We start from the raw sequence: 27,542 nt of genomic DNA on the forward strand, positions 1-27,542 counted from the left end.
TTTATATATAAATAACTTTAAAATATAGAATTCATTTCTGAATTAATTTTTTTAATTTAAAACATGTAATTTAATTCAATTCCATTTAATTATATATGAAATAAATTCGTAATTCAAAATTTATTTATTTTTATTTTATAAAATATCTTTGAAATGATAATTTCAAAAAAATAAATAATAAATACCAATTATTGAACGTTATGATCAGTGTTATGAAATCTCGTCCGGATCTTGATCAGGCTTAAGAATTGGGTGAATGAGTCATTGGTTTAACGTTAGGTCAATGATTCAACTAGTATATTATAAAAATATTAATAATATATATATTAATCAAATAATATAATTTTAATAATTATAATGCAATAACAAAATTAAATTATAAAAAACCGGTCTGGATTATCGAGTTTGTGCGGGTCAACTAGTTCAATTACAGATTAGTCGGTTCAATCCGATTCCCTTCCTTAAATGGTTAAAACGTAAAACCGGCTCAGTTTTAAGACCATTTACCTAGTTTTAAGACTGGTTCACTGATTCTCTGAGCAATTCACCGGATCGGGCGGAGTTTAATAACTATGTTTGTGCTACATAATCTTTTATATTTTTGCAAAATAAATATATAAAATAAAATAATATTAATAAAATTATTGCATTTAATTTAGTGATAAATTTATATTTAACTTGAATCTTTCTCTCTTCTTAATAGTAAAAAATGCTACAAAATATGAAAATAAAATATTCAAATATTAAAATAAAAACAATACTAAAAAATATTTTTCTAAAAAGATAAAAATTTAAATGGTTTGGTCAAGTTGGATAAAATAAATAAATTAAATAAGTAAAACTTTGAAAAATTCGCTTTGTAGAAAGAGAAGGGTATTTTTGTCATAAATTGAATTGCTTAGTTTTATGAAATTTATTTGGAAATTTTACTTATTTTTTCAGAATTTAATGCGGTCATTTTCAATTTTATGTAATTAAATTTGCAGAATTGAAATCTACATTTTTTTTCCATTTTAAACTTGTGTTATTAAACCTAGCCCGGATATTGACCTGGCTAAAGAATTGGGTGAATAGGTTATTGGTTTAACCAGTGAGTCAATGGTTATAAAAATATTAATAATATATATTAACTAGATAATTATAATTTAGAATAATTATAATACAATAATTAAATTATCAAAATTTTGATCCGGGTCAATCAGACCTGTGCGGGCCGACCAATTTAACCACAGATAAACCGGTTCAATTTGATTCTCTTCCTTAAATGGTTCAAAAATAAAATCGATCTGGTTTTGAAACTAATTCAACAATTCTCCGAGTTGACCATCGGATCAAACCAGGTATAAATATAATATTATGTTTCAAACGCAAAAATATAAAATTATAAATAAATTCTACCAAATTTTATAGAAAGGGTTGAAATATCCATGATGCCTCAATAAGTTTAATGCAATAAATTTTGTTCGCAATATACACGAGACATTTTGGAATACTCCAGTGAAAATTATGCAATACAAATTGAGCGAAATCTATTTTTCATTTTTAGTATTAATATACACCTTTTATCATTTTTTCTCAATTAAAAAAATTAATGAAAGCTATAAATATGAAAAATAAATCAGAATATTTACAAAACTAGTAATTCTCAAATCAATATGCCACGTGTCTCTTGCAAAACGGAACCAACGTAACCTTTCATCCCTATGTCTTCTGCACACTTCTACTCGCCGAAATAGTTTCGCTTGACCATCGCGTCAATCTCCTTACACTCGTCGGCTCTTCCTAGCCTCCACCAACAGGTCCGTTAAGGACCTTCTACTTACTAATCAGATACCGCCATCCTTTCAAGTCCGACGCAGCTACCAATATAACCACCGGTAACAAGTGAAGCTAGAAGGAACATCGCGATTTAAATTGGGGAAATCCAGTGCAGTGAGCTGATACCCAACGACAACTAGCCAATTTTGTCAGCTGCTGCCATTTTGCAAATGGCTTTCTTATTTAACAAATTTCAAGAGGTATAAATAGATATCTTTGTAGTAATGTATTTATTTGTTCGTTTCTAAGTTTAACAAAGTGCACTAATAACATTAGGAAAACAGAAATGAAGTCTGGTGCATTTTATCTATTGTTTTGTTCATGGCTTACATGTGGATGATGCCTTCTTGAAGCCAAAGAAAGGTGTTTCTTTTGTCGTTCTTTGGAGTTTATATTATGTAAATATCGAGCTTGTACTGTATGAAGTGTAGCTCTCAACAATTGAATTGAAAATATTTTTCAGAATTTTGACCGATTGGAGCTTATATGAGCTCAAGCTTTTTTGAACACTTCGGCTCCTTGACGACTCACTATGGATTTTCATTTCTATCTCCAGGCTGTGAAAATTCTTGCAAAAAGTCCTACATTTGCTAGAGATCCAAGGCAGATGCAATTTGAAGCTGACATAAATCGCCTTTTCCTATATACCAGGTCAGTGTCTATTTGTTGTTCAAATGATCACTGGTTATATAATTTGCCACCCTTTGAATGTGTACTGCATTGCCAATATCAACTTCGTTCACTTTTCTGTTTATATTTACACTAGCTGGGTTCTGAGAATTTTTTATTTCTTTTTTCAGTGAAATCTGAGATATGTGATTTTCCAAATATTCTTAGTTATATTATTTATTTTTTATGCTTGCTTATGTTTTGAGTCTGGTAATAATAAACTCAACTGTTCAGCTGGTTGTGTATAATTCCGGAGATAGTATTTACATGAGATTCTATTGTTTTTCTTGTAAAAGCCCTTAGTTCTATCGTTATTGCAGCAATTTAATCTTTATTGTGTATATTTTGGTGAAAAGTTAGTTCATTGAACATTTGATATTGATACTTCTCTTGAAAAATCCTATCTCAGTGCTTAGACTTATTAACTGCTTGCTACCAAATACTTTCCTAATCTTCAAACTTCTAGGTAAATCATTCATATTTTGATTAAAAAAAAAAAAAAGTTCCTAAGCATGTAATGATGCCGCGTTAGGGATGTATTTATTTGTATTCGGATAAAAAAGCCATTATCTCTTATTTGATATATCTCATTGTTACCATAAGACCATGTTTCTCACAATGTGTATTATTGCTGTTTTTAACTCATTAAATTAATAGAGGTCTGTAATATGTTTTCATCTTTAGAATGCACCATGTATGTTTATTTAGCAAAATGAGATCATAAAATTGTGGATTCTGGCTAACTTGGTGTAATGCCTCTTGATATTGTAGTAAAAATGTTAGTCAGAATCTCACTCATACCAGGTTTGTAGCAGGGTGTTAAAAAGGGGGTCAGATTAACATCCATAAAAATCAGTGTTGTAGAAGAGATAAGAAGAGAGAGAGAGAGAGAGAGAGAGAGAGAGAGGGAGAAAAGCAAGAGATATTTAAATATGTCATTTTTTGTGGAAAAAAAAATGTAAAGCATTAAAAAGTTTCATATTTTAAGTGGGTCAGCAATAAAGAAATATAATTTCTTTTGCCATTTTCTTGTTGGTTCAACTGAGCTATATCTGTCTTATGCTTTTATGAATTTTTCATCAATTTTTATAAATAGCAGACAAAATATATTTTTGAAGTACACAATTATTTCTTGGCTCCTATACCATGATGTGTATGCTCATGAATTTAATAATGATAAATGGCAATGCTGCCTTTATCATGAGGCAATTTCTCTATTGTTGTTTACTTGGAAATGGTTCTATCAACCATAGAGCTTGATCACATCCACATATTTCGTTGTAGTAACTGTAGTAAAATTCTGCAGAGTCTATCCTTCTGTATAGTTTGTTAGCCTTCTAATTCATTTGCCCCGGATCATCTTGTGAAATAATGACAAATATAGCTCTTCTTACAAATTTTTCACATATTGGTTAGAAGCACATGCATTTTTTTCCTTACATAGTGTATTGGGAAGGAAGACAAAGGCCAGTGATGTTAGAGTAAATGGTTAGAAGTTTTACTTGAGTTGACTTTAATAGAAGAGTCAAAACCTAATTCTATTATGATTTGATGTTCAGTACCTTATTCTAGCTGGACTTCTGGCTTGAAATAGGGTTGAAATGTTAAATTTAGAGGCACATTTCTAAAGTAAATTAAAAAAAGGTTACAGTAATATGTTTCTTGGTTGCATAACCAGTAATCAGCCTTCTTGGTTGATCTTTTGATCTTGCCTTTTGATATTCCCTCACTATTTCTACATCCTAATTTGGGTTAGGGCTATTAGCTACATCAATGTTGGTAGTAGAACAGAATTTGAAACCCAAATTGCAATTGCAAGCAAGAAAAGCAAGATTTCCTGGTTGAATCAAGCTCAAACATGGAACATATTATGCAAGAGCTGTGAAATGTGCATGAGGATTGTGTGGAAGACTGAATAGTGGTGCTGCCAGTGAAGCTATTTGAAGTGTTAATGATGAAGAGGAAAGCATAGAGAAGAATTTGTTTCATAATCCTCTTATCTGTGACACCTCAAATGTGGTGGCTTGAAAGCGTAGTTGGTGCTTAATTAAGAAGTTTGCATTGAAGTTCATTTTTATGGGCTTAAATTTGTTATTGAAGGTGAGGTCAGTATTAATCAACTTTCCAACCTTAAGGATTTGTACAAGCATGTCCTTTGACTAGAAGAATATGTTTTTTTATGGTGTCAAGCAACCTCTACTAGGCCTAGGATATTCAGCTGCTGTTCATGGATAACCTACTTCAAATTCATCTTCTAAAGTAGAATAAAAAAGTAGAACTTGGGGAACATCTAAAGATGTTGGGACCAAGGAAGGGTGATAAAGGGAATGATGTCTCTTGTTTTGGTTCTACAAAGGATGTAGGGAACAGCTCTAACATGTTTTCCATTTGTTGTTTTAGGTGCAATGAACTTGGATATACTTCCTGTTAATGCCTCAATCATCAAGTTAATTCAGTGGAGGCTAAACCTGAAGTAGAAACCTGATGGAAACAATTTATTGTGAGCATTATGATGAGGAAGAGGAAGAGGAGGAGATTTACTTAATACTTATCCAAGGAGAAAATATTGTTGTTTGGTGGATTATTAATGCCCATGAAGTAGAAGAAGCGCATTCAAAAGTTGAAAGTGAGAAAACAAAAAATTTTTTTTATCCTGAAAGAAATTCTCGTTTTCTGATTTTCTATATTCTGAGTGATGAGTTGCAAAAATATTCCACCAATAAGAGATGTTTCCCTTGTAATTTGATCTTATTGTAATTGGAAGTCGAGACGAGGGGAAGGAAGTTCTTAGAACTTTGGATGGATTATTCGAATGGCTAGTCATGCTACTCGGTCTTACAAATCCAACTGACATTTTGGGTTTAAATGCATGTGGTGGACATTTCAGATGATCTTCTAATAAACTCCATAAAATTCAGTGTTGTGGATCTATTTGATTTTCATGGGTTTGGTGGAAATGTTGAAGCCTATGGAAATGTATTAGGTTGATAAGGTAGCAATCCGTGATGTGAAGGAAGTTTTCTTATGAAGAGGGAGTTGGCATTAAATTTTCTCAAGTGGTTAGGAAAGCCATCTACAGAAAATAGCACTCGGATTTCTGAGGAAGAAGAAGAATAGTTTTGGTGGATTGTTCTAGCCATTAAAAAAAAAAGAGGGTGACCCAAAGCATGAAGCATCCCATATATGTGGGCTCTGGAGAGGGTTGATGTATGCAACCTTTCCCTTACTTTTTGTGGAGAGTCTGTTTCCATGGATCAAACTCATGAGCCATGGATTGTTCTAGCCATTATGATCAATAAATCTAAGTTCTGTTATAAAGCCAATTTCTCTGCACTCTTCAGGAATTGATTTAGGGACATAAATATAGAAGTTTCTGTAAGTTGTTGTTGACATTATTGTTGCACAATATTCATGCTACTATAACACTTTTCAAATGATGGTTGCTAGTTTTTGTTAATCTAGTGACCATATTAGACTTTCTATTTTGAACAGCCAAACCTAGTTCTGTTGGGATTTGATTTTCCCATTATGATTCTATGTTCAAAACCTTAATCTGGTTGGATTTCAGGCTAATTTAGATTATTTGAGCGATAAAAAGTCAGTTATGAGCAGTAATTTTCCTGCTTGTCTTAACGGTAACATGGAAATCCAGCCTACTGATTGATCATTTGATCTCTTTGTTATCTCCTTTAATGTTCACTTTTATATTCTACAACCTAATTAGGGTTAGTTGCATTGCCAACACCAAAAAGACTATCTCAAGATTGTGATGAGCCCTAATAAATGCAAATGTTGTTTCATGAAGCTATATTATTTGTGTTAATTTTCAATTACACAATAAAATTGCATGGTGTTAAAATTCATCTTAACATCTAATTCAAAATATCAAAAGGTTAATGTGTTTTGTTCTTTTGATATTTCACAAATTTCTTATTGATGTAATTCCCCCCCCCCCCCACCCCACTCCTCTTTTTGGAGTATTCTTCTCTCTAGATGTCATGTAGTCTACAATGTTTCTTGAATTGTTATATTTTTTGAAATTGTTCAGCTACAATCGATTGGGGCGGAATGCTGAAGAGGCAGATGCAGAAGAGATCATTGAATTGGCTAGTAAAGCTTCTGTAGTCGATCAACAAAAGCAAATCCAAGAGAACATCCATTTTCAAATTAAGAACTTTTGCTTATCTATGGATGAAATTCTTCTTCCTAATTTGAAGAAGGGAAATAATCCGGGTGAAGCACTTGCACAGTCAAATACTGCCCCTCGTCGAAGTGGCCTTAGTTTTGCTGTTGGAAAGAGTGGTCCAGCTACTGATTGTCTTGGTGAGTATACTTTCATAATCTACTTTTCCCAAGTTCTTTTTCTAAAAATCTTTTCCCACGTCTATTGATTAGCGGAAAATCGCATATGCCACCCGTTTACATGTTCGTTATATATAATTAATTTGATTTGTTCTACTATTGTGTTTGACATGCATGGTTATTGACATTTTGATGAAAAATGAATATTTTAATTTTGAGTATTGTTAAGGATTAGTTGTAAATAGAGTTCTATTAGGAGTTAGATTCCTAATTAGTTTATGATTTGTATTCCTAAATAGCTAGGTCACATAGGAATTCCTTATATATAGACCTATGTAATCGATTGATGAGATACAAAAAATACAACTACAATATTAATCTCTCAACATGGTATCAGAGCCTTCCATTCAAAAAAAAAAAAAAAAAAAAAAAGCCAAACTCAAATCTCTGTCTCGCACAAAAGCAAGCCATGGGTCAAGGACCATCTGGCAATCGGCAAGGCCTTGCCGGACACTGAAAATCCAATGGAGGCAACAAGAAAGATAAGAAATTCGAGCCAGCAGCACCACCCGCTCGCGTTGGTTGCAAACAGCGCAAGCAAAAAGGACCAGAGGCTGCTGCTCAGTTGCCGACGTTGGCTTGAAGAGAGACGTGCAACCCAGTGAGTTGCATCGTCATTCTTGGGCTTATTCAATAGGTTTGTTTGCTGTGATTCTGTTACAGCTGTGTCGGGCAGTCCTCTGCTACTGTTGTTGCTTTAATTTGCTGCGGAAACATATTTTTCCTTTGCTGTGACAATTGGTTTAGGTAATTTTTGGTGATTTTCTAGTGATTCCTTATTGCATTAGGGTTTGGTACTGCACCTTTGCTGCAGTTATGGGTATTCTGCTTTTGAACCTTCTCCTTTGTCGAGAGCACTGCAATCCCAGTGAGTTGCATTGTGTTCTTGGCCTTCAATGGTGTGCTCCGTTTGCCAGATTTTCCTTTGCTGCGTTTCTGAATATCTGCGCTACTGGGCTTCCTCTTTGAGGCATTGATTATGGAAGCTTGAAACAGTCCTGTGAGTTGTTTTCTGGTTCAATGAGATTTGTTTCGACAACCTAAGTGTGTTGTCTTGATTCTGCTACTACTATTTGGTTTGGGATTCTTTATTGCTATAATGAAGTGGGTACAGTTGCTGATTATGGTATTGTGCTTTGCTGAAAGTAGTAGTTTGTAACAAGTTGAGCATAATTAACATCTATGCTCCAACTTGAGGGGGAGTGTTAAGGATTAGTTGTAAATAGAGTTCTATTAGGAGTTAGATTCCTAATTAGTTTATGATTTGTATTCCTAAATAGCTAGGTAGCATAGGAATTCCTTATATATAGACCTATGTAATCGATTGATGAGATACAAGAAATACAACTACAATATTAATCTCTCAACAAGTATCAACATTCTTCTTTTTCCCCTTCTTTTCTTTTCATCATTATCACCATCATCAGCCTCATTTTATTTTATTTTATATTGGTTGCATTCTTAGAAAACAGGTCAGTTTAGTTTTGGCATGATTTATAGTAATTAAAGGCGCAAGGCACACTAAGGTGCAAAGGGCTGCTGGAGGCTAGATGCCTAGGTGCTAGCCTCTAGGTGAAGGCACGCGCCTGAGCAAGGTGAGGCACAATAATTAAAAAATAAAAAATAAAATACATAAATATGAAAATTTTGCTTTAAGAGAAAAGAAAAAAAAAAAAAGAAAAAAACTGGAAAAACATGCATAAATCGGAAAAAAAATGGTTGGCAACATGACAACTTATATTTTAAGATTATTAGAATCAAGATGGAAAATAGTGGAATCAAGAATATGAAAAAAAAGGAGAAAGCAAATATAAGAAGAGAAATTGAAAGAGGCATATCTGAATGACTGCTGGCCCAAAACTAAATTGCAGGAGGTGAGTACTAGATGGAGGGGCGGAGGCTAGATTACAAAGCATGTTACTGGTTTTTGTGTTGCATTCTATTTCTTTTATTTATTTTATGTAAAAAGATTACTAGCTGCATACATTAAAAGAAAATTGTAGGTAACTTGCTCAGGAAAAAAAAATATATATAAAGGCGAGCCTTCTTGAGCCTAAGGCGCAAAAAGGTGCAAAAGGCACATGCCTCTACCAAAGGCGATTACCTGAGTGAGGTCACCTGCCTGAGCATTGCTGATGTGCAAGCCCTTGAGTCTTAAGTAAGATGTGCCTGAGCTGAGGCACACCTTTAATAACGAAGGCATTATTATCCAATTTTAATATAAGGAATGAAGCTTAGTTTTGGCAAATATGAAGCCATGATGGACTCTCATTTTCAGATATAAGGAACAAACTGTTTCTTAACAAGGCTCTGAATTTTTATTGGAATTTATTGGGCTCTCCAACTTTACATATTTTATAAATCTCCAACTACTTTCCAACAATTGTCCAATTTAACGAAGTTGAAGGGTCCAATTAATTTAAATCAAATTTCAAAAAATAAATTAACAATATAATATGTTAAGTTTAAAGTCCAATTTTGCGATACAATTTATATAAGTTTTCAATTTTGGGGTATATTTAATCATAAAACTTAATTTTAGTTGTTTGTTTCCATAAAATATTTTCTAGATTTTCTAATATCTGTAATGCTTAAGAAAATTAGTTTACAGGAAATGTTTCCTAGTCAAAGAAAAAACTAAGACATTTTAAAGGAAAATGACTTTCATTTTCTAAGATGAAAATTATTTCAAACTTTGACAAACTTATTGTAAGAAAAAAAAAATATATAAACAAATACTTATTAGTCCACTGTTCATTGGCAGTCATCATTGTCAACAACTGCTAACCAACTCTAGTTGCTAGCGATTGTCCATCGATAATTGACAACTACTAGGAATGTGCAAACTGTCGGTTCGGGCAAAATTAAACTGATCCGGACCTATTAAGTTATGTAATTGTAACCATATTGAGCTGGATCGAGTTGGTTTGGCTCATTTTTCAGTTTCAACTCAGTTTTAGCTTTATTTTATTTTGGTTTTAGTTTTACACATTGAAAATCAAATTCAACCAGTAAAAATTTCGATTTTTTTTCTATTAAAATTGAAATCGAACCGAGTACCTTAAGAACCAAAAAAACCAAACTGGTTGGTACGATTTGGTTAGTTTAACCAATTTCTGGTCAGCCCTACCAACTACTATAATTTATGGTTTTTATGTATTGTTCTCATATTATATAAGAAATTTCTAAAATAAGCTTTTCAATTCTAAATATTTTATGTCTTATGAATTAAAAATGTTAATATTTTTAATTAATTTTTAGTATTGCAATGCAACCAAATAAACGGAGAATGAGTTATTCGAAAAATATTTTCCAAGAAAAATGTTTTCCTTGAAAAATAATTTTCAGAAGTTATTATCTGCAAAAATATGGAACCTTGAATATGGACTTTTCAACTTTAAAATATAACATAACAGATTGTTTAAAATAGGCAAAAGCATTTAGAAAGGTTCTAAGCCTGCCTACCAAGTTTATGTTTTGCCTAGTTATGGTCCAGGCTAGGTAGCAAGGCTTGTTTGCCCTTTGAGCCTGCCTTGAACAATATTGTCATGAATACATTTTATTTAGTTATTGTTCAATATTGATAGAGTCATTTTACTAATGGCTTTAAGAATTAATAGCAGTGGTAGCCAATTCAAACTAATTCAATCCGACTCAAACAGATTTTATGACAGTATTGATTTTTTTCTTTTTGTCAGTTCCTTTATTTAAAACTCTATAGCTGATCCTTCCTCCTAACATGTTGATGATGTGATTCTGAAAGTAGTTCAACTAAAAATTGCAAAATGGCCCCAAATAATTCATGCTTAACAGATTGTTCTATTCCAAATTTTACATATTTTTCGCAATTCTAATTTGAAAATTTTGTCTATTGAAACCTGATTCAAAATTTTGGTTGTAATTTTATCCTATTGGTCAAAATTTGAAAATATATGTATCTTATTGGTGTGCGAATAAAAAATTCTTTTCAATTTTCTCTCGTTTTCATTTTAATTGCTTGTTGGAATAGATAAATCTGTCACATTGTTATTCTGCCAACAACAGTAGAAATTTCCCAAAAAATTGAAAGAAATTCCTCCCCGAAAATTGAAAACAGAAACATAATCCTAATCCTGCATCATTATCATAGATAATCATTCTTTGAGCAATTCAATGTCACTGCGTTAGCAGCAATTGGTAATACTACTGCCGCATGATTGAGTAGGGTTCTGGAGTTGAAATAATAGTAGTTGGATCTCAAGGTGTTAGAAATTTCAATAGGTTTTGCATTATCATTTCTCAAGAGTGTTTTTGCAAATTACTGCAAGGTAAAACCTTCGGTTGCAGTTGTATGATCTTTGTGGTGTATTATTATAATTATTATTATTATTTTTTTTTTTGGGGGGGGGGGGGGGGGGCAGAGAGAGGGTGGGGAGGGAGAAAGAAAATTGAAAAAATATGTTTCTTATTCAGTTAAGAATAATTTTGACCAATGAAGCACATTTGCAACCCAATTTTAAAATTGAAGTTAAGTAGCCAAAATTTTCAAAATTGACTAACATTGCAAAAATATACAAAGTTCGGGTAGAATAGTCTATTGCCTATAACTTAATTAAAAAAAGAAAAAAAAACCGAGACCCCTCTAATTGTTTAGTTGTATGTTGAGCTCTGAACTCTGATTGCTCCACAATTAAGTAGTGAAGTGTTTTTTCTCCATATTGAGGACTGTTGATTGCAAAAGTAAAATTCATTGACAATGTCTTAAATCTGTTAAAAAGAAGTGCATTATTTTTCCAAAAATGAAAGTTTTTTTCTTTTTATCCATAAACTTCCCAAAGTTTATCTATTAGGTAGTGCAATTTATTTTATTTTATTTTTTTGAGGAGAAAGTAGTGTAATTTATTGAAAGTAATGCAATTCTAATAATTTGTACTGTTAGCAGCAAATTGCTCATGAATTTTACCTGTGCTATAATGAATTCCAAAAACAAAATAGAGATTTTGAGGATTTAATTTTTAGCAGTCAAAGGGGCTGTAGACAAAATGTGATAAGGTCAAGGGCTTTAAGAAGAGTTTTTCCTAAATTAATCATCAAACAACTAATAACTGTGTTGTTGCTTAATCCATTGCTGGAATATGAGGCTATGTGATTGTGGCTATAAGGCTTGTATTTGTATTGCATATAAAAACTGTACAAGCCATTGATTTTGACTGAACTTGTATGCTTCTGATAACCTCTGTTTTTCAGAACAGCTATACCTGAGACAAGGCCATTAAAGAGTGCTGAAGTCTCACGGAGATTGAAGGATCTAATTGGCTACACACTTGATCTAAAACCATCCAAGATACCACACAAGGAAGCAGGACAAGGATTATTTGTAGAAGGCGAAGCTGATGTTGGCACTGTGATTGCCTTGTACCCTGGTGTAATTTACTCTCCAGCTTATTATCGTTACATTCCTGGATACCCAAGAGTTGATTCCCATAACACATACTTGATCACAAGGTATGATGGTAATGTGATCAATGCCCAGCCTTGGGGTTTTGGGGGTGAAACCCGGGAAATGTGGAATGGGTCAATTGTGCCACAAATAAGGTCTGATAAGGAAAGTGGTGAGAAAGGTCTGGACCGGTTCTGGAAAATGATCAGTAAGCCTGTAGAAGGGACACAAGTTGGCGGTACTGGTGAGATCCTAGAGCGGAGAAATCCATTAGCTTTGGCTCATTTTGCCAATCATCCGGCGAAGGGAATGGCTCCAAATGTCATGATTTGTCCTTATGATTTCCCATTGACTGAGAAGGACCTGAGAGCCTACATACCAAATATAACACTTGGCAACTCCGAAGAAGTGAATATGAGAAGATTTGGCAGCTTTTGGTTCAGATCTAGGGGGAAAGATATTGGGTCTGATGTTCCTGTTCTGAAGACTCTTGTCCTGGTGGCTACTAGGGCACTTTGTGATGAAGAAGTGCTGTTGAACTATAGGTTAAGCAACACAAAGCGAAGGCCAGAGTGGTATTCTCCAGTGGATGAAGAGGAAGACCGAAGGAGATGGAGCTAGAGGATGAATGCCAAACATCAAAAGTTTTCTGTGCAGAACTTGGGTTCTTCATGGAGAATGTTCATGTCTTCAAGAATCTGCCTTGAACTGAGTTTACTCCATCGATATCTAGGTCTGACAGGTTGGTAGATTTCAGATTAGAAGCACAGGCTTGAATTATCTTATTAGGTTGAACTTGCCAAATTTTTTGAGGCATGATTCTGAATAAATTCGTTTTTTTGCTTGTCTCTTGTTGGTTCCCAAGTTTTTTAACAGCCAAATCAGAAGACTGAAACTTTCATTTTGTGTTATTCAGTTAATACTGACAGTAGACTTGTATCATCTGATGATGCCATGTGAATTGCTAGAAGCATGTAAAGTGTATGACTAATCCAATAATGAAAGTTTTATAAGGGGATTGGAGCAGGCTAATGCAAAACAAAAGATCTTTTCTCTAAAGAGATTCGATTCGGAATTATTATATGTCCAAGTTCCAATATTGGAATAATTTCAGAGGTTTTGCTGGTGCTATATAGAAACAGAAGCGTAGTACGTATTAATCCTATTCTTATGGATGTTAGGCCAATTCCTAGTAGCCAAAGCAGGCAGTCAGTTTTGACTGAATCTGTAGAAAATGGCAGTCCCACATTTTACAGGGAGTCAAAAACTAATTTGTTATGCATAATCTTTTTGAGAAAGATATTAATTACTTCCTTCACACTTCAATTAAAATTTGGGTAAGTTATCAATTATTCCCTATTACGATTAGTGTTAGATGATTCGTTGTTTTTCTTTTCCCCTCACTGCCAAGAGTTCTTGTTAAGTTTTTGTGTATCGTGTATTGATTCAATTAACTTTGTTATTTTAATTGGTTTTATTCCTCAAGCCTATAATAAGTTTACCCTGTTTTTATACATCAATATCAATCAATTCAAGACTCAATCTACATATGTCCTTGTCGATACCTACTTTTGGGTTTTATAAATAAAAAAAGCTATATGATCTTTACATTTAATAAATGCAAATCATTCTTTCTTTATAATTAAAAGTTGAGTCATTCAATTAAATGAAATTGTTTTGACTCAAGTTCTGAATTACTAGTTGATGAGGAATGGAAGTTCATCTAATATATAATAAGTACTCTCTCCGTCCTATTTTGTTTGCCGTCTTATTTTGTTTGCATGGTTTGACAAAACACATATATTAAGAATTTAGTCAACAAAAATTATTTTGTTATTTTTTACCCTTAACTCATTAAGATATTAATAAAAGTCATTCATTTGATGAATAATCATAAATGTTATTTTAAGAAAAATAATTATTTACATATCTAAATTTAGAAATCTTGCGAACATTTTGAGACATCTAAAAAAGAAATAACAAACAAACAAGATGAGAAAGAGGGAGTATAAGCAAAAGCAATAAATTAAGATAACTCAAAATTGATAAGAGTTTTAGACTATTTGTGAAATAACCCAAAAATTCAATTTCATAGACTTTTCATTTAAAAATTGATAAAAATTAAATCGTAAATTTTTAACTAATGGAATTTAATGAAAAATAATTTTCTATGCTAAGAATCGAACCCATAAACTAGTTTGAAATCTTCAAACTGGATGACAAACTTATGAATCAACTGAAAACCGAATGAAACCACTGATTTGGGCCAAACCCTATTCAAATCAAACCGAATTATCTAGGAAACCCTAGAACCTTCTTTCTCTTCTTTTCTCTTTCCTTTCTTTCTTCTTCTTTCCTCTGTTTCGTTCGAGCGGCAGTTAGCCACGCTCTTTCTCTCTCTCTCTCCTCCTCTCTTCGTTTTTCGACCACCTGAGACAGGTCCAACGGACCATCTTTGCAATGCCATCGCCTCCCAGCTTTTCTCTTTGTTTTTGTTTCTGGAGAACGTAGCAACGACGGCTTTGACTTTGGTTTTCGATCGTCGCTTAGCATCGACCCTCCTCTGGTCACCGCTTGATGTGGCGTTCTCTCCTCTCTCGCGACTCCGGTGAGAACTGCAATATAGGAAAGCTGCAGTCTCTTTTCTCTGATCAAACGTCGGCATTAACGACGACACTTGGCTCCTGTCGAGCCCGTTCCGGCTGGCTAGAGAATCCATCTCGCCTGATTAATGCTAAAAATGGACCTGAAGTTTGAGCAAGATGGTGTGAAGAGCGCTCGATTTCAAGCAGTCACCACTTCTCAGGCACCGTAGACGATGGTGGTGGCGGTCTGGCGATTAGCCAGTGAGTCTCCGGGCGAAACCCCTGAGAGGCAGAAGTTTGAGGATTACACACTGAACTTAAATCCGAAATCCGATTTTAATTCAATATTATTTAAGATTCAGTTTATTGAATTTAATGTAAATTTCAAATTTATAAATTATTGTTATTGGGTTGGATTAACTTTTGATTAAAGTAATTAAAGATTAATCATAAGATATGAACTTATTAAATTGGAGCAAATTATAATTGCTACCATAAAAATAAATTGAGCTAAGGATTATAAACCAAATAAGGAAGTTGATTGGATTACTGCGATATGACTATACTGTGTTTTGTTTGAGTGTGGGATTGGGATGAAATGGATTGTGATAAAACTACAAGGTGACCTCCTTTTGTTAATGGAAAAGAAAGAGAGAATGAAAAAACAATGTAAGGACTAGTCAAGTGATTCGGCTCATATTTGGGAGATGAGCTCCTCGGTTCGTAATGGAGGATGGACTCCTCGTGCCCCAATAAAGGGATGGGCTCCTTTATCGTGAAACATGATTAACGAATTTCTTGTGAATGAGAAAGTAATAATGCCATTGGGCAATCTCTGTTAGATGTGATTGTTTGAATGTAATATCATTGTGGTTGTTGATATGTGTCATGCGCTTGGTTGAATGAATGCTCACTATATAAAGTTGAAAAGCATATTGCGTGACTATTTGGGTTATGCATTATTTATTATTATTCACTGAGTTTGTGAAACTCACCCTTCTTTAAATTTTTCCTAGGAGATAGACACTATGCTAGTTCAAATAAACTCTACTTCTTTCTCCGCAAAGTTATAGTAGTAATTACTAGTTTTTGATAATATTTGAATATACAGTATTATGTATAAAAATGTGTCCACGTCTACTTACTGAGCTCTACAGCTAGGGAATCATGCATTAAAATTTATCATGTAAGAGTTATTAGTGTGTTATTCAATAAACATGTGGAATTTTCTAATTGACTCTCTCTAAAAGTACAATTGACCCAATTTGCTCATATTATGGACGACGTGGTTGGTTGAAACAACTCGGAATTTTATTTTCAAAAATTTTTCATTTAAAAATTTAATTATTAATCCTAGCCAATGGCATTATAGAGCTTATTACATTTAAAAATTTAATAAATTAACACCCTATGGATTTATTAATCAGCTAAATGCAATTATACATTTTATATAGTTAAACCAAACCTAAAGAGTTAATTAAACCAATTGAAAAGCCAACAAACTAAAAGGAAACCCATGCAAAGACCCTGAATCAAACCAAACCATTTCCTAAAAACATAAAACAAACTCCCTAGAAGTTTCTTCTCCTATTAGTGCCGACCTTCACCCCTCCCCCTTTCCCTTTCGTTTTTCCGGTCACTTGAAGCCAGCGCCCTCCGCCACCTCCTCCCTGCTACCGTCGCCTCCTCACCACGAGTCTCCGGCCTCTCTTTCTCTCTCTCTCTCTCTCTCTTTCTCTCTCCTTTCGTTTCTGGAGAGCGCAGCAATCGCAGGAGACTTTATTAGGAAATTGTGTCGCAGCTTTCTCCTCCACTTTTTGGTGACTCCAGTCTCTCTCTCTCTCAACGATGAAACTCCGGTCTCTCTCTTTCGCTCTCTCCTTTCCCGTTCTGGCTGACGCAGCAAACTAGCGGAGCTACGATCGTGGCTCGCGATTGATACAGTGGCGTTAACTTCTTTCTTTCATTTTTTTTGGCGAGATCAGCCACAAGCCGGGAGACCAAGCCTTCTCTCGTCTCAAGTGGCCCTTGATCCTCCATTGCTTTCTTCTCGAGTTAAGCTATCGCCGGCAGCAGTGGGTTTTGATTTTGAAGTTCGTTTTCGGTCACTTTTAACGAGTATATTCAATTTTTCCGTCATATTTCTTGACTAGGTGAGACGTAATTCAATCCTTCTGAGTTTATTTCTCGAGTTCTGGATTTGAGATTAATGATTTCTAGTATTAATTAGAATGTTAAGGATTAACCCTTAAGTTAGCTATTGTTAGTATTGAAGAATGGGAACTTCGAATTTTACTCTTAAAAATTTGACCGTGAACTGCAATTTAACATACATATAAATCCATCAACCAATTTACTGTAGGTTTAGGTGGAAGAAGTTGAAATATTTGGAATGGCAGTAACCATTATAGTTTCTTTGCTTTCAACCCTTTTTATATGGATTATGTGATTGGAATTTTAATTGTGATGGAAAATGAGTTGAACTATATATATATATATATATATATATATATATATATATATATATATGCAAGGAGAATATATTGTTTTTGGTGGGCAATTGTAATTATGGATAATTGGTGCCATGTTATGTAAACTAACATAGAATTGGATATAATTTTAATGCTTTTGTTGGTGAGTGTTGGTTATTATTCAACAACATTATTTTTGCTAGATAAATGAGTCGATCATAGATCTCCTTAGCTATACCTAGAAGTGGTATTTTTATATGGAAATAGAGAAAAATTTATGAAGCTATAGTTGAATTATATTTAAGTTAGAAGTGGTATTTTTATATGGAAATAGAGAAGAATTTATGAAGCTATAGTTGAATTATATTTAAGTTATGAATTGGGTTACTTAGAAGAAGAGTTTATTAAATTGTAGTTTGATGGAAACATTAGTTCTTAGTGACTAATCTAGAATTTTAATAAATGATTAAAGAATGGTTGATGGTATTATTGGAACAAGTTGAAAGTTATTTAATTTGTAAATTAATGATGGAAGCGATTCATACATATATGCTTATACATGTGCATATATATCTATAAGGATCGATTGGTTGTAATATTTAGAACATGAGCTAAGTGTATGAAAACGGTTGTGATAATTGAATGTTGATGTTAAGATTAAAGAGGATCGAAACTTGATTTGATTGATTGCCTGATTGATGTGCTTTGTGTATTGATTGAAAGATATTTACAGATATTGTGATTCTTTAAACAGGTAGATAGTCCAATTTTTAGGGGAGATTGTTGGCTCAAGGGTCAAATATTAATCTCGAGATTTTGATGATTAAAACAAAAAAAATAAATTTAAATTATATTATTTGTGCTAATAATATTTTATGCAGATTACATGTGGAAAGTAATAAATAAATAAGGTAAGTCCTACAAATTTAAGGATTGTGAAGACATTTGAAGACTCTAGTGGTTAGACTTTTCGGATTCTTTGTAGGATAGAGAGAACATCCAATTATAAGCACAAAAATCAATTTACTCTCTTTTTATCAAAAAGGTTTTTCGAAATTATCTCTTTAAAAATCAAAAACTTTTTCTTTCGTTTCTTGTTTCATAAAAATTTTTTTAGGGAAAGTTTACTTTAATTTTTCGAATCTTCTTAAGGTTCAAAATATTCAAATTACCTAAATTAAAGAGATTTTGTTTCTAGCAATTTTGGTAATAAGAATAATTCGAATAAAAATCTTATGCACTTCATTTTCGGAAACAAAACCTTTTTGAAGATCCAAAAATCCTGATTTTATTTTCTTACCTAAACGAAGGAAGATTATATCTTAATTTGCTTTTGGTAAATAAATCCTTCGAAAAAGATTTCTTCAAATATATACTTTCGAAAATCTTTGTTTTTAAAGGAAAGAAAGATTGTCTCTCATTTGCTTACTAAAAAGATAGAATGTTGACTCAAAAGTTTTGGTAACAACGATTTCCATATCTTCTAAATAAGAAAAGTCAATATTCTGATTTGAAAAAGAAATATTTACTTTCTAAAAATGAGAGTCACAACCCTCTCTATAAAAAGGCTTTTCATTTTTAAAAGACGTGGAGAAAAGAGTTTTCGTTTTAAGAGTATTCGTCCATTGATCAAATCTTTTATCTCTCAAAACTTACTCTCTATCCCTTTTTTATTTTTTTTCATCTTAATACTTTACGTTTTATCTTTAAAGAGAAAATAAATTTTATAACAACTTATTTTGAAAAACAGTTCTATTTTCTAAACGATTTTCTAATCTTAAAAACTGTTTTTCCTGTGCTTATATTTGCATTTATGTCTGTCTATTTTGATTTTGTAATCTTTAGTAGGTAGGTTTTTATTTGACAAACTTTTGTGTAATAGCTTATGTGAAAAAGCTATTGTGAAATAGGTTATCAAGCGACCTTCTCTGTGAGAGAGATTCTAATGTCTTGAACTGAGTTCTATACTCTGCCAAAAACAGAAAGGGTTGAGGGTAACTAGAACCTTTGAAAAATCTAGTGGGACAAATGGTAGATCTAGGTGTTGATCTATTGCCCTGTATTGTTGGTTTGTCTCTTACCCTTGAAAAGAGATAACATAGTTGAGGATCTCAAGATGAGTCTTGGGGAGTGGATGTAGGCTAGTTATTGCCGAAGCACTATAAATCACTGTGTTGATCTTTTTATTTTCTGAAGTTCTGCTTGATACTATTTTACTCACACTTCTGTTTATATCTTAAAAATGCTAAAGTTGTTTATATTTTTTTTAATGTTCTAAAACGGAAATAAGCTTTATCTTTTCTGAACATTAGAACTCTAGAATTCTACTCAGTGAATATACCAAGTTCTAAACGGTTCTTCTATTTTCAGTGTATTTCACTATTTGGGTTTCTAATCAGTTTTCTAAACTTGATCAAAATTTTGTGAAGCAGTTTTGATTTCGATAATTGTCTCTCACACAGTCTTTCATGTTTTTCTAAACTTTATGAGGAATTTCTAATCACAATAGCTTTCTATCATAAAGTAGTTTTGATATTATATAAGACATTGTGAAGCAGTTCTAATTGATAACTGCACTTTACAAAGTCTTTCTATTTTCACTGAATAGAACATTGTGAGGTAGTTCTAATCAATAACTTATTATCACAAGTTCATTACTTTTCCGCTGCAAATAGAATTCTGAGTTTTGTTTTAAAAGTCAAATTTTTATTTTTAGAAAACCCAATTCACCCCCCTTTTACGTTGTGCTATACATATACGGGACCCATAGAGATGCTACCGAAATTTCTGTAGAATCTAGTCTAGTTATAGTTACATAGATAATTATTAGATTAATTCCCTAATTCTTTATTTAAATTAGTCCTTTGTCTGATACAATTCTTTCCTTGTATTCTTAAATTCTTTAGATTGTCCGGGCTCTTCTGCTGCTCCTCAGAGTTAAAATCCAAGTTAGAGCTCCTTCTATTCTCTACCACTGTGAGTAATAATAAATAGTACATATCATCATTACATTCACATATCATTTGTATATATATATATATATATATATATATATATAGGAGATAACTTAGTATTTATTTTATATGTATATTATTATTTTATTTTATTATTAATATATGATTATACTTTTATATTTGTGCATTAACGATTATTTTGGAGCATTATGTTGAATGAATTGTTTGATTACTTGTGCTGTGAAACTATTGTGCCTTGTTTGTGTGGAATTGGGATGAAGTGGGTCACCATGGGTTTGTGAGGCTGGTCTTTGATACCGTTGGCCATGTATGGGGTGATCGGCGCCCCTATGCATCTGATGATATATGATACGGAAAACCACAGGGTGACCGCCGGTTGGTATGGAAAAGAAAAGGGAGTATAAAAAAATAAGGGTTGGTCAAGTGCGGATTAGACTGGCCGGCCATGTATGAGGCATCAGCTCCCTGGTGCACACGTTTTAGAGGGCGGGCCATATGGGAGGATGGCTCGTCGGGGGTTTTGGTGATGCCACTGACTAATTTCCATTTGTTTGATTGTTTGAAGGTGATATTACTTGTGAGTGCTGATGTTGTGCCATATGCTTGATAAGTTGTGTGTTCACTTTTAGTATTTTAGGATGCATTCCACGTGAATGCCTGTGTTATGCATTATTTATTATTATTCACTGAGTTGCAAAACTCACTCTTCTTTTATTTAACTTGTCAGGAAGTAGAATCCCTATTGTTTCGACTAAAGCTCTATAATCTTCTCCGCAAGGCTATAAAAGTAAAATTTTAATTTCGGTAATTAACTAATTTATGTATTGTTATATGTAAGAACTTCACTACTTCTAGCTATTATTGAACTTTGCGGTTGTAGAATTTATTTATCTCTAATCTGGTATTAAAATAGGTATGCTAATCTATGAATGTTCTAATTATTTATCTAAGTTACATATGAATCAGTAGCCCATATTATGAATAAGGTGTATTACTAATAGGTCCGAACTATGTTTTATTTGAGATTGGGCTTGGAATGTGTGATTACTATCTATATATAAAATAATATGGGCTTATTGTTCCTAGAAATTTGTTTGACTTGCATGAATGTTGTGGTTTAGACTTACTACGGGTCTCGGGGGCCTTAAGCTTACCCGGGCCTTAGTGTCGGTCTAGCCCATGATTTTCGATCGTGACAAAGTTGGTATCAGAGTTTAGGTTTATAATTTCTAGATGTAACTGCGGAGTTATTTTTGTCATGCTTTGATGTAGTTTTACCTTGCCTCTTAAATTCCAACGTCACCTTTAGAGTCATATTATTAGAATTAGACTAATGGATATAATTGATGTTAGTAGGATAGGACTTGTTATGTTTTTGATAAATTTTATTTTATGCTTTGAATTTCAGCATGTGTTGACGCGTGTTTTTATGTCCCCGCCTAACTCGATGAGGATATAAGGATGCAGAATAAGGAATCAGGATCAACCAGAAGCATTTTTAACCAAGATTTGATTTAAACCGGTTCAAGGAGTCTGACCTGCGCTAGGGTTGCATCACGCAGCTACAAGTTGCGTGACGGCACTAGTAGTTGCGTCACGCAACTCTAACCAGGATGACATCACTTGGACAAGCCCGTGTAACTGTTTTTGCTTTTTGTGTGGATACACGGCAACTGTACGAAAAGTGAGCTGCGTCACGCAGCTCTCGGGTCCGTCACGCAACTGTTAGTTGCGTGACGCAACTCTGTTCTGTTGCCCTACCCATATAAATACAACATTTTTATGTTTTAAACGGGACTTTTTGCATTTTTGGACTGAGAGAAATTTTTAAGCCGCGGCTAGGGTTTTCTCCAGGAACTCCAGTGAGTTACTGTGAACACCCAAATTTTGAGGCTCAAAGAGCCAGTTTTCCCGGACTGCAAACAGTCCGGCCGGACCGAAGGCCATTCGGAAAGTTCACCGGAAGTTTGCCAATATGGTACTTGAAACGTCCGAAAAATTACGAGGATCACGGAACTGGTCCCGGAATATTTTTCGGAGGTCCGGAACTCCCGGAAAAGCCTCCGGAGCGAAAAATCAGCAAAACTGCCGATCTCGGTGGCTCGGGCCACCGGACCCGGCGGCCTAGGCCGCCGAAACAGTCCGTTTTTGCCTATAAATAGTGGCCCCGACACTCATTTCAAGGCACTCAGTCTGTGTTGACGGACGCTCCTTCTCCCTTACGCTCCTTGCGATTCTTTACTGCTTTTCTGCATTTTAGTTTAGCTTTATTGCTTTCTTGCTTTGTTAAGTGGTCACTAAATTTGAATTAATTAATATTCCCTTAACGAGGAGCTTAACCTGGAGTTAAGAAGTGGTCGTCGATTAAATCAGGTACATAAACTAAACTCTGCCTATTTAATTTTAGCACTTCATGCATGCTTCTCTTCTACTCCTAATTCTACAACTGTATAAATGCATTTACGTCATTAATTAGGCAAATAAACTGCCTCAATTGAACACGATTAAGCTTAAATGCCCGGTTAATCAATAATCGTGGTATTAAAGCCTAAATCCGACAATATTGGCTTAAAATACCTAGTTAATTAATAGCTATGGTATAGTCGCCTTTATTTCGAACAGTCCGGCTTAAAGTCCAATTAATCAATAATTGTGGCCAAATAGCCTTAATTAAACACGTTTTCCTGGCAATAAAATTGCCTACATTGTAAATCAATCAATCACTTTAGGTAAATAAACTGCCTATAAGTGAGATTAATCTTTTTTTAGCGACAAATCGCTTAAATCAAAGCTTTGGCAAAATGCCTTAAAATTAATCAACCTTTTGGCTTTAAAGCCTTAAATCAATCATTTTGGCAACAATAAGCACAATCAAACATTTCTTGATGGCGACAATCACCTAAATCACATTAAATTTTGGCAACAATTGCCTAAATCAAACTTTTTGGCTAAAAGCCTTAAGTCGACAATTTTGGCATCAAATGCCTAATCAAATCAATCAACTCTTTGGCAAAATGCCTAAACAAAAATGCACAAAGCATACACACACCCATGCATTAAGCATACCCATTCAAAGCCCTTTCAAAAAGGCCTATCGAACTACGTTGACTTTGATCTTCCATTCAAACGGAAGTACGTAGGCACGTTTGGGATCTAACCCCGAACGGCAAGTCGAAATCACATAAACATTTTCATTGGTCCAATTACATCATCTTCCCTGCAAAACATTCATTCATAAGTTAGTTTATCAGCATGACATAGTCTCGGGATCCACCTCGGGTTCGTAGACCATGCCTTAAACTTTGGGATAATTAATCTAGTAATTAGGTTAATTAAAATTGAAGTCACTTAGGGTTTTTTCCTAGTTTACCCTAAAATAATTAAACAAGGTGGCGACTCATACATTCACGTGCATTTCATCTCTTAGTCATATGCATTTACATGCCTATGTTTTCGGGGAGGGGTTCACAGTTTGGCGACTTCACTGGGGAATTATGTAATCATTTTGCATAAAGTAGACTACAATTGCTGTGTAAACTAACCAGCCCTTCTTTAGGGTTTTATTTTACTATGCTTTGTTTTGCAGGGTACCCTAACATGAATTGAGTATTCTTTCTTTAAGAATACAAGATGAGGAAATTTGGACTCAATTTGTACAATTTAATTAAAATATTTTAACTTGTTGATTTGTTTTGCACGATTGAGAATCCTTTTCTCCATTGCATAAAAAATGAATTTCAAATGAATTTTTTCTCTCTCTGTTCAAACTTCTGAGTCTGGATAGCAAGTAGCGCTGATCGGCAGGTCTCTTTGATTATGTCGACGGACAGCCAAAGCGTCCTCCCTGTTACCGCAAACCATCCCTAATCCTTCTGGGGATGGCCCATGGGCATGCGTACTGTTGGACCCACGCGAAACTCTTTGTTTCACATGTGGTTAGGTATATCCATGCTCAAGGTTCAAGGATCCCTTTATAAGCCTATTCTCTATTTGCGTCATAGCCTATAGAACCTGTCCCTTAGGACTGTATGCACCCAATGATGTGAATCATATCATAAACAGATTATGACGTGATGTTGTGCACATTCATGACCTATCATCACATTAAGAGGAACACAAAACACCCTTTTGTTTTTAGTCATGCACAGTTGGACAAAGAGACGATCCACCTCACATCACTACCCTGATACTACCCACCGTACCCTAATCAAATTACCCTTATACTTACAGGTACCCCCTGTCCAAGTGCCAGCATCAGTGCCTGTAACACCCACCGACCAATCCCGGAGAACCAGAAGGTGGATGCCACAATCGGTGCCGGAGCACCATCTTATGTCACTATAAAAGCTAGATCACAAATTAGAAGTGGTTAAATTTTCATAAGGAGGCAAGTAATTAACATTTTGTTTTTTTTTTTTTTTTTACAAAAATAATGTTTAAGGAAATTCCTACGAAAATTTCGCAAGAGTTTCCCCTAAAAATTAACTTGCCACACAAAGAAAATATACACACTTCCAATTTTCTCCAAACCCCCAAAACTCCAATTCAACACAACATACCACAAGCACTTCTAAATATCCATCAACATACGCATAATATTCGAAACACATTCTTTTCAAGGAATCTATAATCATCATACACCAAAAATATAATAAGATGTTATTTCCTTAAATAATCATAACTCTAAATACATGACAAACTTATTATATCCAACCTTTACAACACAATATTTATATACATGCCAAAAATCACCATTTACAAAATATCCTACCCAAAATGTGATATCTACTCTGATGCTCGTCCTCTGGTCTTGAAGAACACCCTCCGCTCCTAACCTGCGCATGATAAAAATCAACGCGCTGAGTGGAAGACTCAGTGGTGCTAAATAACCAACAATTTAATTAACAATAATAGCCAAGGCAAAACTTAAATTACTCAACTATATAAATACCGAAATCGCATTCATTTAATTCAAATACTTTGAAAGCAATGAGAAGATTATAAATACAAATATGTCTTCATTCTTTTATAGCAACAATAAAATTTCATTTTTCGTTAAGGCTCATACTCATGCAGAATGAACATAAGCAGATTTGATCGTGGCCTATGTTAGCGCCACCCCCATCACATACTCGTGGCCTATGAAAGCACCACCGTGGCCTATGAAAGCACCACCCCCATCTCACAATCGTGGCCTATGAAAGCACCACCCCCATCACACAATCGTGGCCTATTTATAAGGGCTGATAACCCTAGCATATGATCATAGCTTCACAATAAGAAAATCCATCTCATCATACCACGTCTCAATCATGCATAGTAGAGCCCAAATCAAAATCATTCTTTCACAAAAGCAATAATTCTTAATCAAAACCTCTTCATTTAGTACTCATCAGTTCAAAATTTTTACTCAAAACACTATAGATGTATATATACTTAAGATAGTATAAAAGTACATAAATCAAGAACTTTTCAGCATTTTCATAAACTTGACCTTTGCTGGGTTTTTAACACATAATTTGAGTTATGGGTCTCCAAATTGAATGAAATTAGATTCATTAGAAATTTAAGACAAAATGCTACAAATGTTCAGAAGGGACCACAGCCCAGATCAAAGAGTAAGATAGCAAACAAAAGCTCAGAACACAGACCAACAGATCAGACCTGATTCAGCAGAACCAAGTCCAATGTTTCTTGAATTCCTACTTCACCAAACACTCAAATGAAACCAATCTAGAACGAGAGAATTCTCAAGAAACAGGGAAACAACTTTTATGAAGAACTCAGAACCTAATCTTATCATTATAGTGGTCAAAATGGGCACTCAATTTAGTAATGCATGTGGCCCGACACAACAGAGTCAGTTTGGGTGTTTCAGCCATACGTTGAACTATGTATATCCAATTTGGACACAAGAGGATGGGTTGGAAAGATAAGAAGTAAAGCTATAACTTTTATGAAGAACATAAAACGTTATTTTGCCATTTGAGTGGTCAAAATGGACAATCATTTCGGATAGACAGGTAAGGCATCATAACAGAACCAGTTTTGGTATTTAAATCATTAGTTGAGCTACAAGTATTGGAATTAGACATAAGAATATGTTTTGGAAAGCGGAGAAATAGATCTACAACTTTCATGAAGAAGTCAGAAACAAATGGGCAGTATAAAGGGGTCAAAAATGAGTTCCAATCCCACGGCAGAACACATCTCACATTAAAATTCAGCAATTTCAACAAAACATACAAAGTTCCCAAAATATATTCAAAACCCTAACCATGTAAAAACAACTTAAACAAGTGAAATTATGATTGCACTAACCTTATTAACAAGCTTGAAAAAGCTTGGAAAGCCTTACTCCTTGGCTTTCTCTTTACCCTTTGAGGATGGTTCTCCAACCTCTTCAAAGCATGAAAAATCAACATTACAAGCAAAACTTGACAAAAGAAATAGTTGGAGCATGATTTAATGCATCAATAACATGTCTAAACCATGAATTCTACTTAACAATTCACAAAACTCAAAAACCACAACTTACTTGCTTCAATGGTAACTTCACTTCTCTTTGCTTTTAATCACCAATCTCAACTTCTACTCCTTAATTCTTAAGCATTAAGTCCTATTCTATGGTTTAATGAGGGAGTTTGGTGGTAAATTTGGAGGTAAGAAAATGAAGAAAATGAAAGAAGAAGGAAGAAGATGGAAATGGCGTGGAGAAGAGAAGAGAAGAAAGAAAAAAAATGTTGTGGTGTTACTTTAAGTGCCAAAGTCAAATTTGACTTCCTAAAATCATGCCAAATGTGTGGCTAAGATCAAGTCCTAAATAATCTCATCCAATGACTCTAAATATTCCTCAAATAATTCTCTTCTACTTATTATTTAACTCCACCAATTAATTAAATTAACTCCACTAAAAAAATTCCTCTAGTATACCACACTAGAAATATTATGCATTTAATACATAAACTCTCAAAAAATATTCATTAAATATTTTCTACCCACCTAAATCATGCAAACATGCTCCAAAAATAGTAAATAAAATATTAACTATGCATAGTAATTTTTCCGGACTAAAATAATACCAAGTCCCGGATCGATGGTACTATTCACAGACCGGTAAATCACTATTACCGACACTAAAAGAAAAATCAGTCTGTTACAGTGCCAGCCACGCCCACAGTGCTATCACCAGCCTCACCAGCTTCACCAACTACACCAGTTTCACCTACAACTTCAACAACCA

General features: G+C 33.9%; 1 protein-coding gene across 1 annotated transcript; it reads left to right on the forward strand.

The window, feature by feature from the left end:
- Positions 1–1,657: 1,657 nt before the first annotated feature.
- Positions 1,658–13,327, forward strand: LOC105634581 (hypothetical protein). Its single transcript, XM_089724270.1, has 4 exons — positions 1,658–2,018; positions 2,375–2,469; positions 6,536–6,810; positions 12,081–13,327. The coding sequence occupies exons 1-4, from the start codon at positions 1,989–1,991 to the stop codon at positions 12,887–12,889; spliced, it is 1,209 nt and encodes a 402-aa protein (XP_089580396.1). The 5' UTR covers positions 1,658–1,988; the 3' UTR covers positions 12,890–13,327.
- Positions 13,328–27,542: the final 14,215 nt, after the last annotated feature.

Source organism: Jatropha curcas, chromosome 1 (assembly GCF_041381405.1).
Source record: "Jatropha curcas cultivar XTBG-Jc1 chromosome 1, XTBG_Jcur_1.0, whole genome shotgun sequence".
Lineage (NCBI taxonomy): Eukaryota > Viridiplantae > Streptophyta > Magnoliopsida > Malpighiales > Euphorbiaceae > Jatropha > Jatropha curcas.

What these genes read in the sequence shown, in the direction of transcription:
- LOC105634581 (XM_089724270.1), top strand. Translation starts at nt 1,989, where the DNA reads ATGGCTTTCTTATTTAACAAATTTCAAGAG. An exon ending in TATTTAACAAATTTCAAGAG is followed by an intron (nt 2,019 to 2,374) that starts GTATAAATAGAT and finishes TTCTATCTCCAG; the next exon opens with GCTGTGAAAATTCTTGCAAA. An exon ending in TCCAGCTACTGATTGTCTTG is followed by an intron (nt 6,811 to 12,080) that starts GTGAGTATACTT and finishes TTTTCAGAACAG; the next exon opens with CTATACCTGAGACAAGGCCA.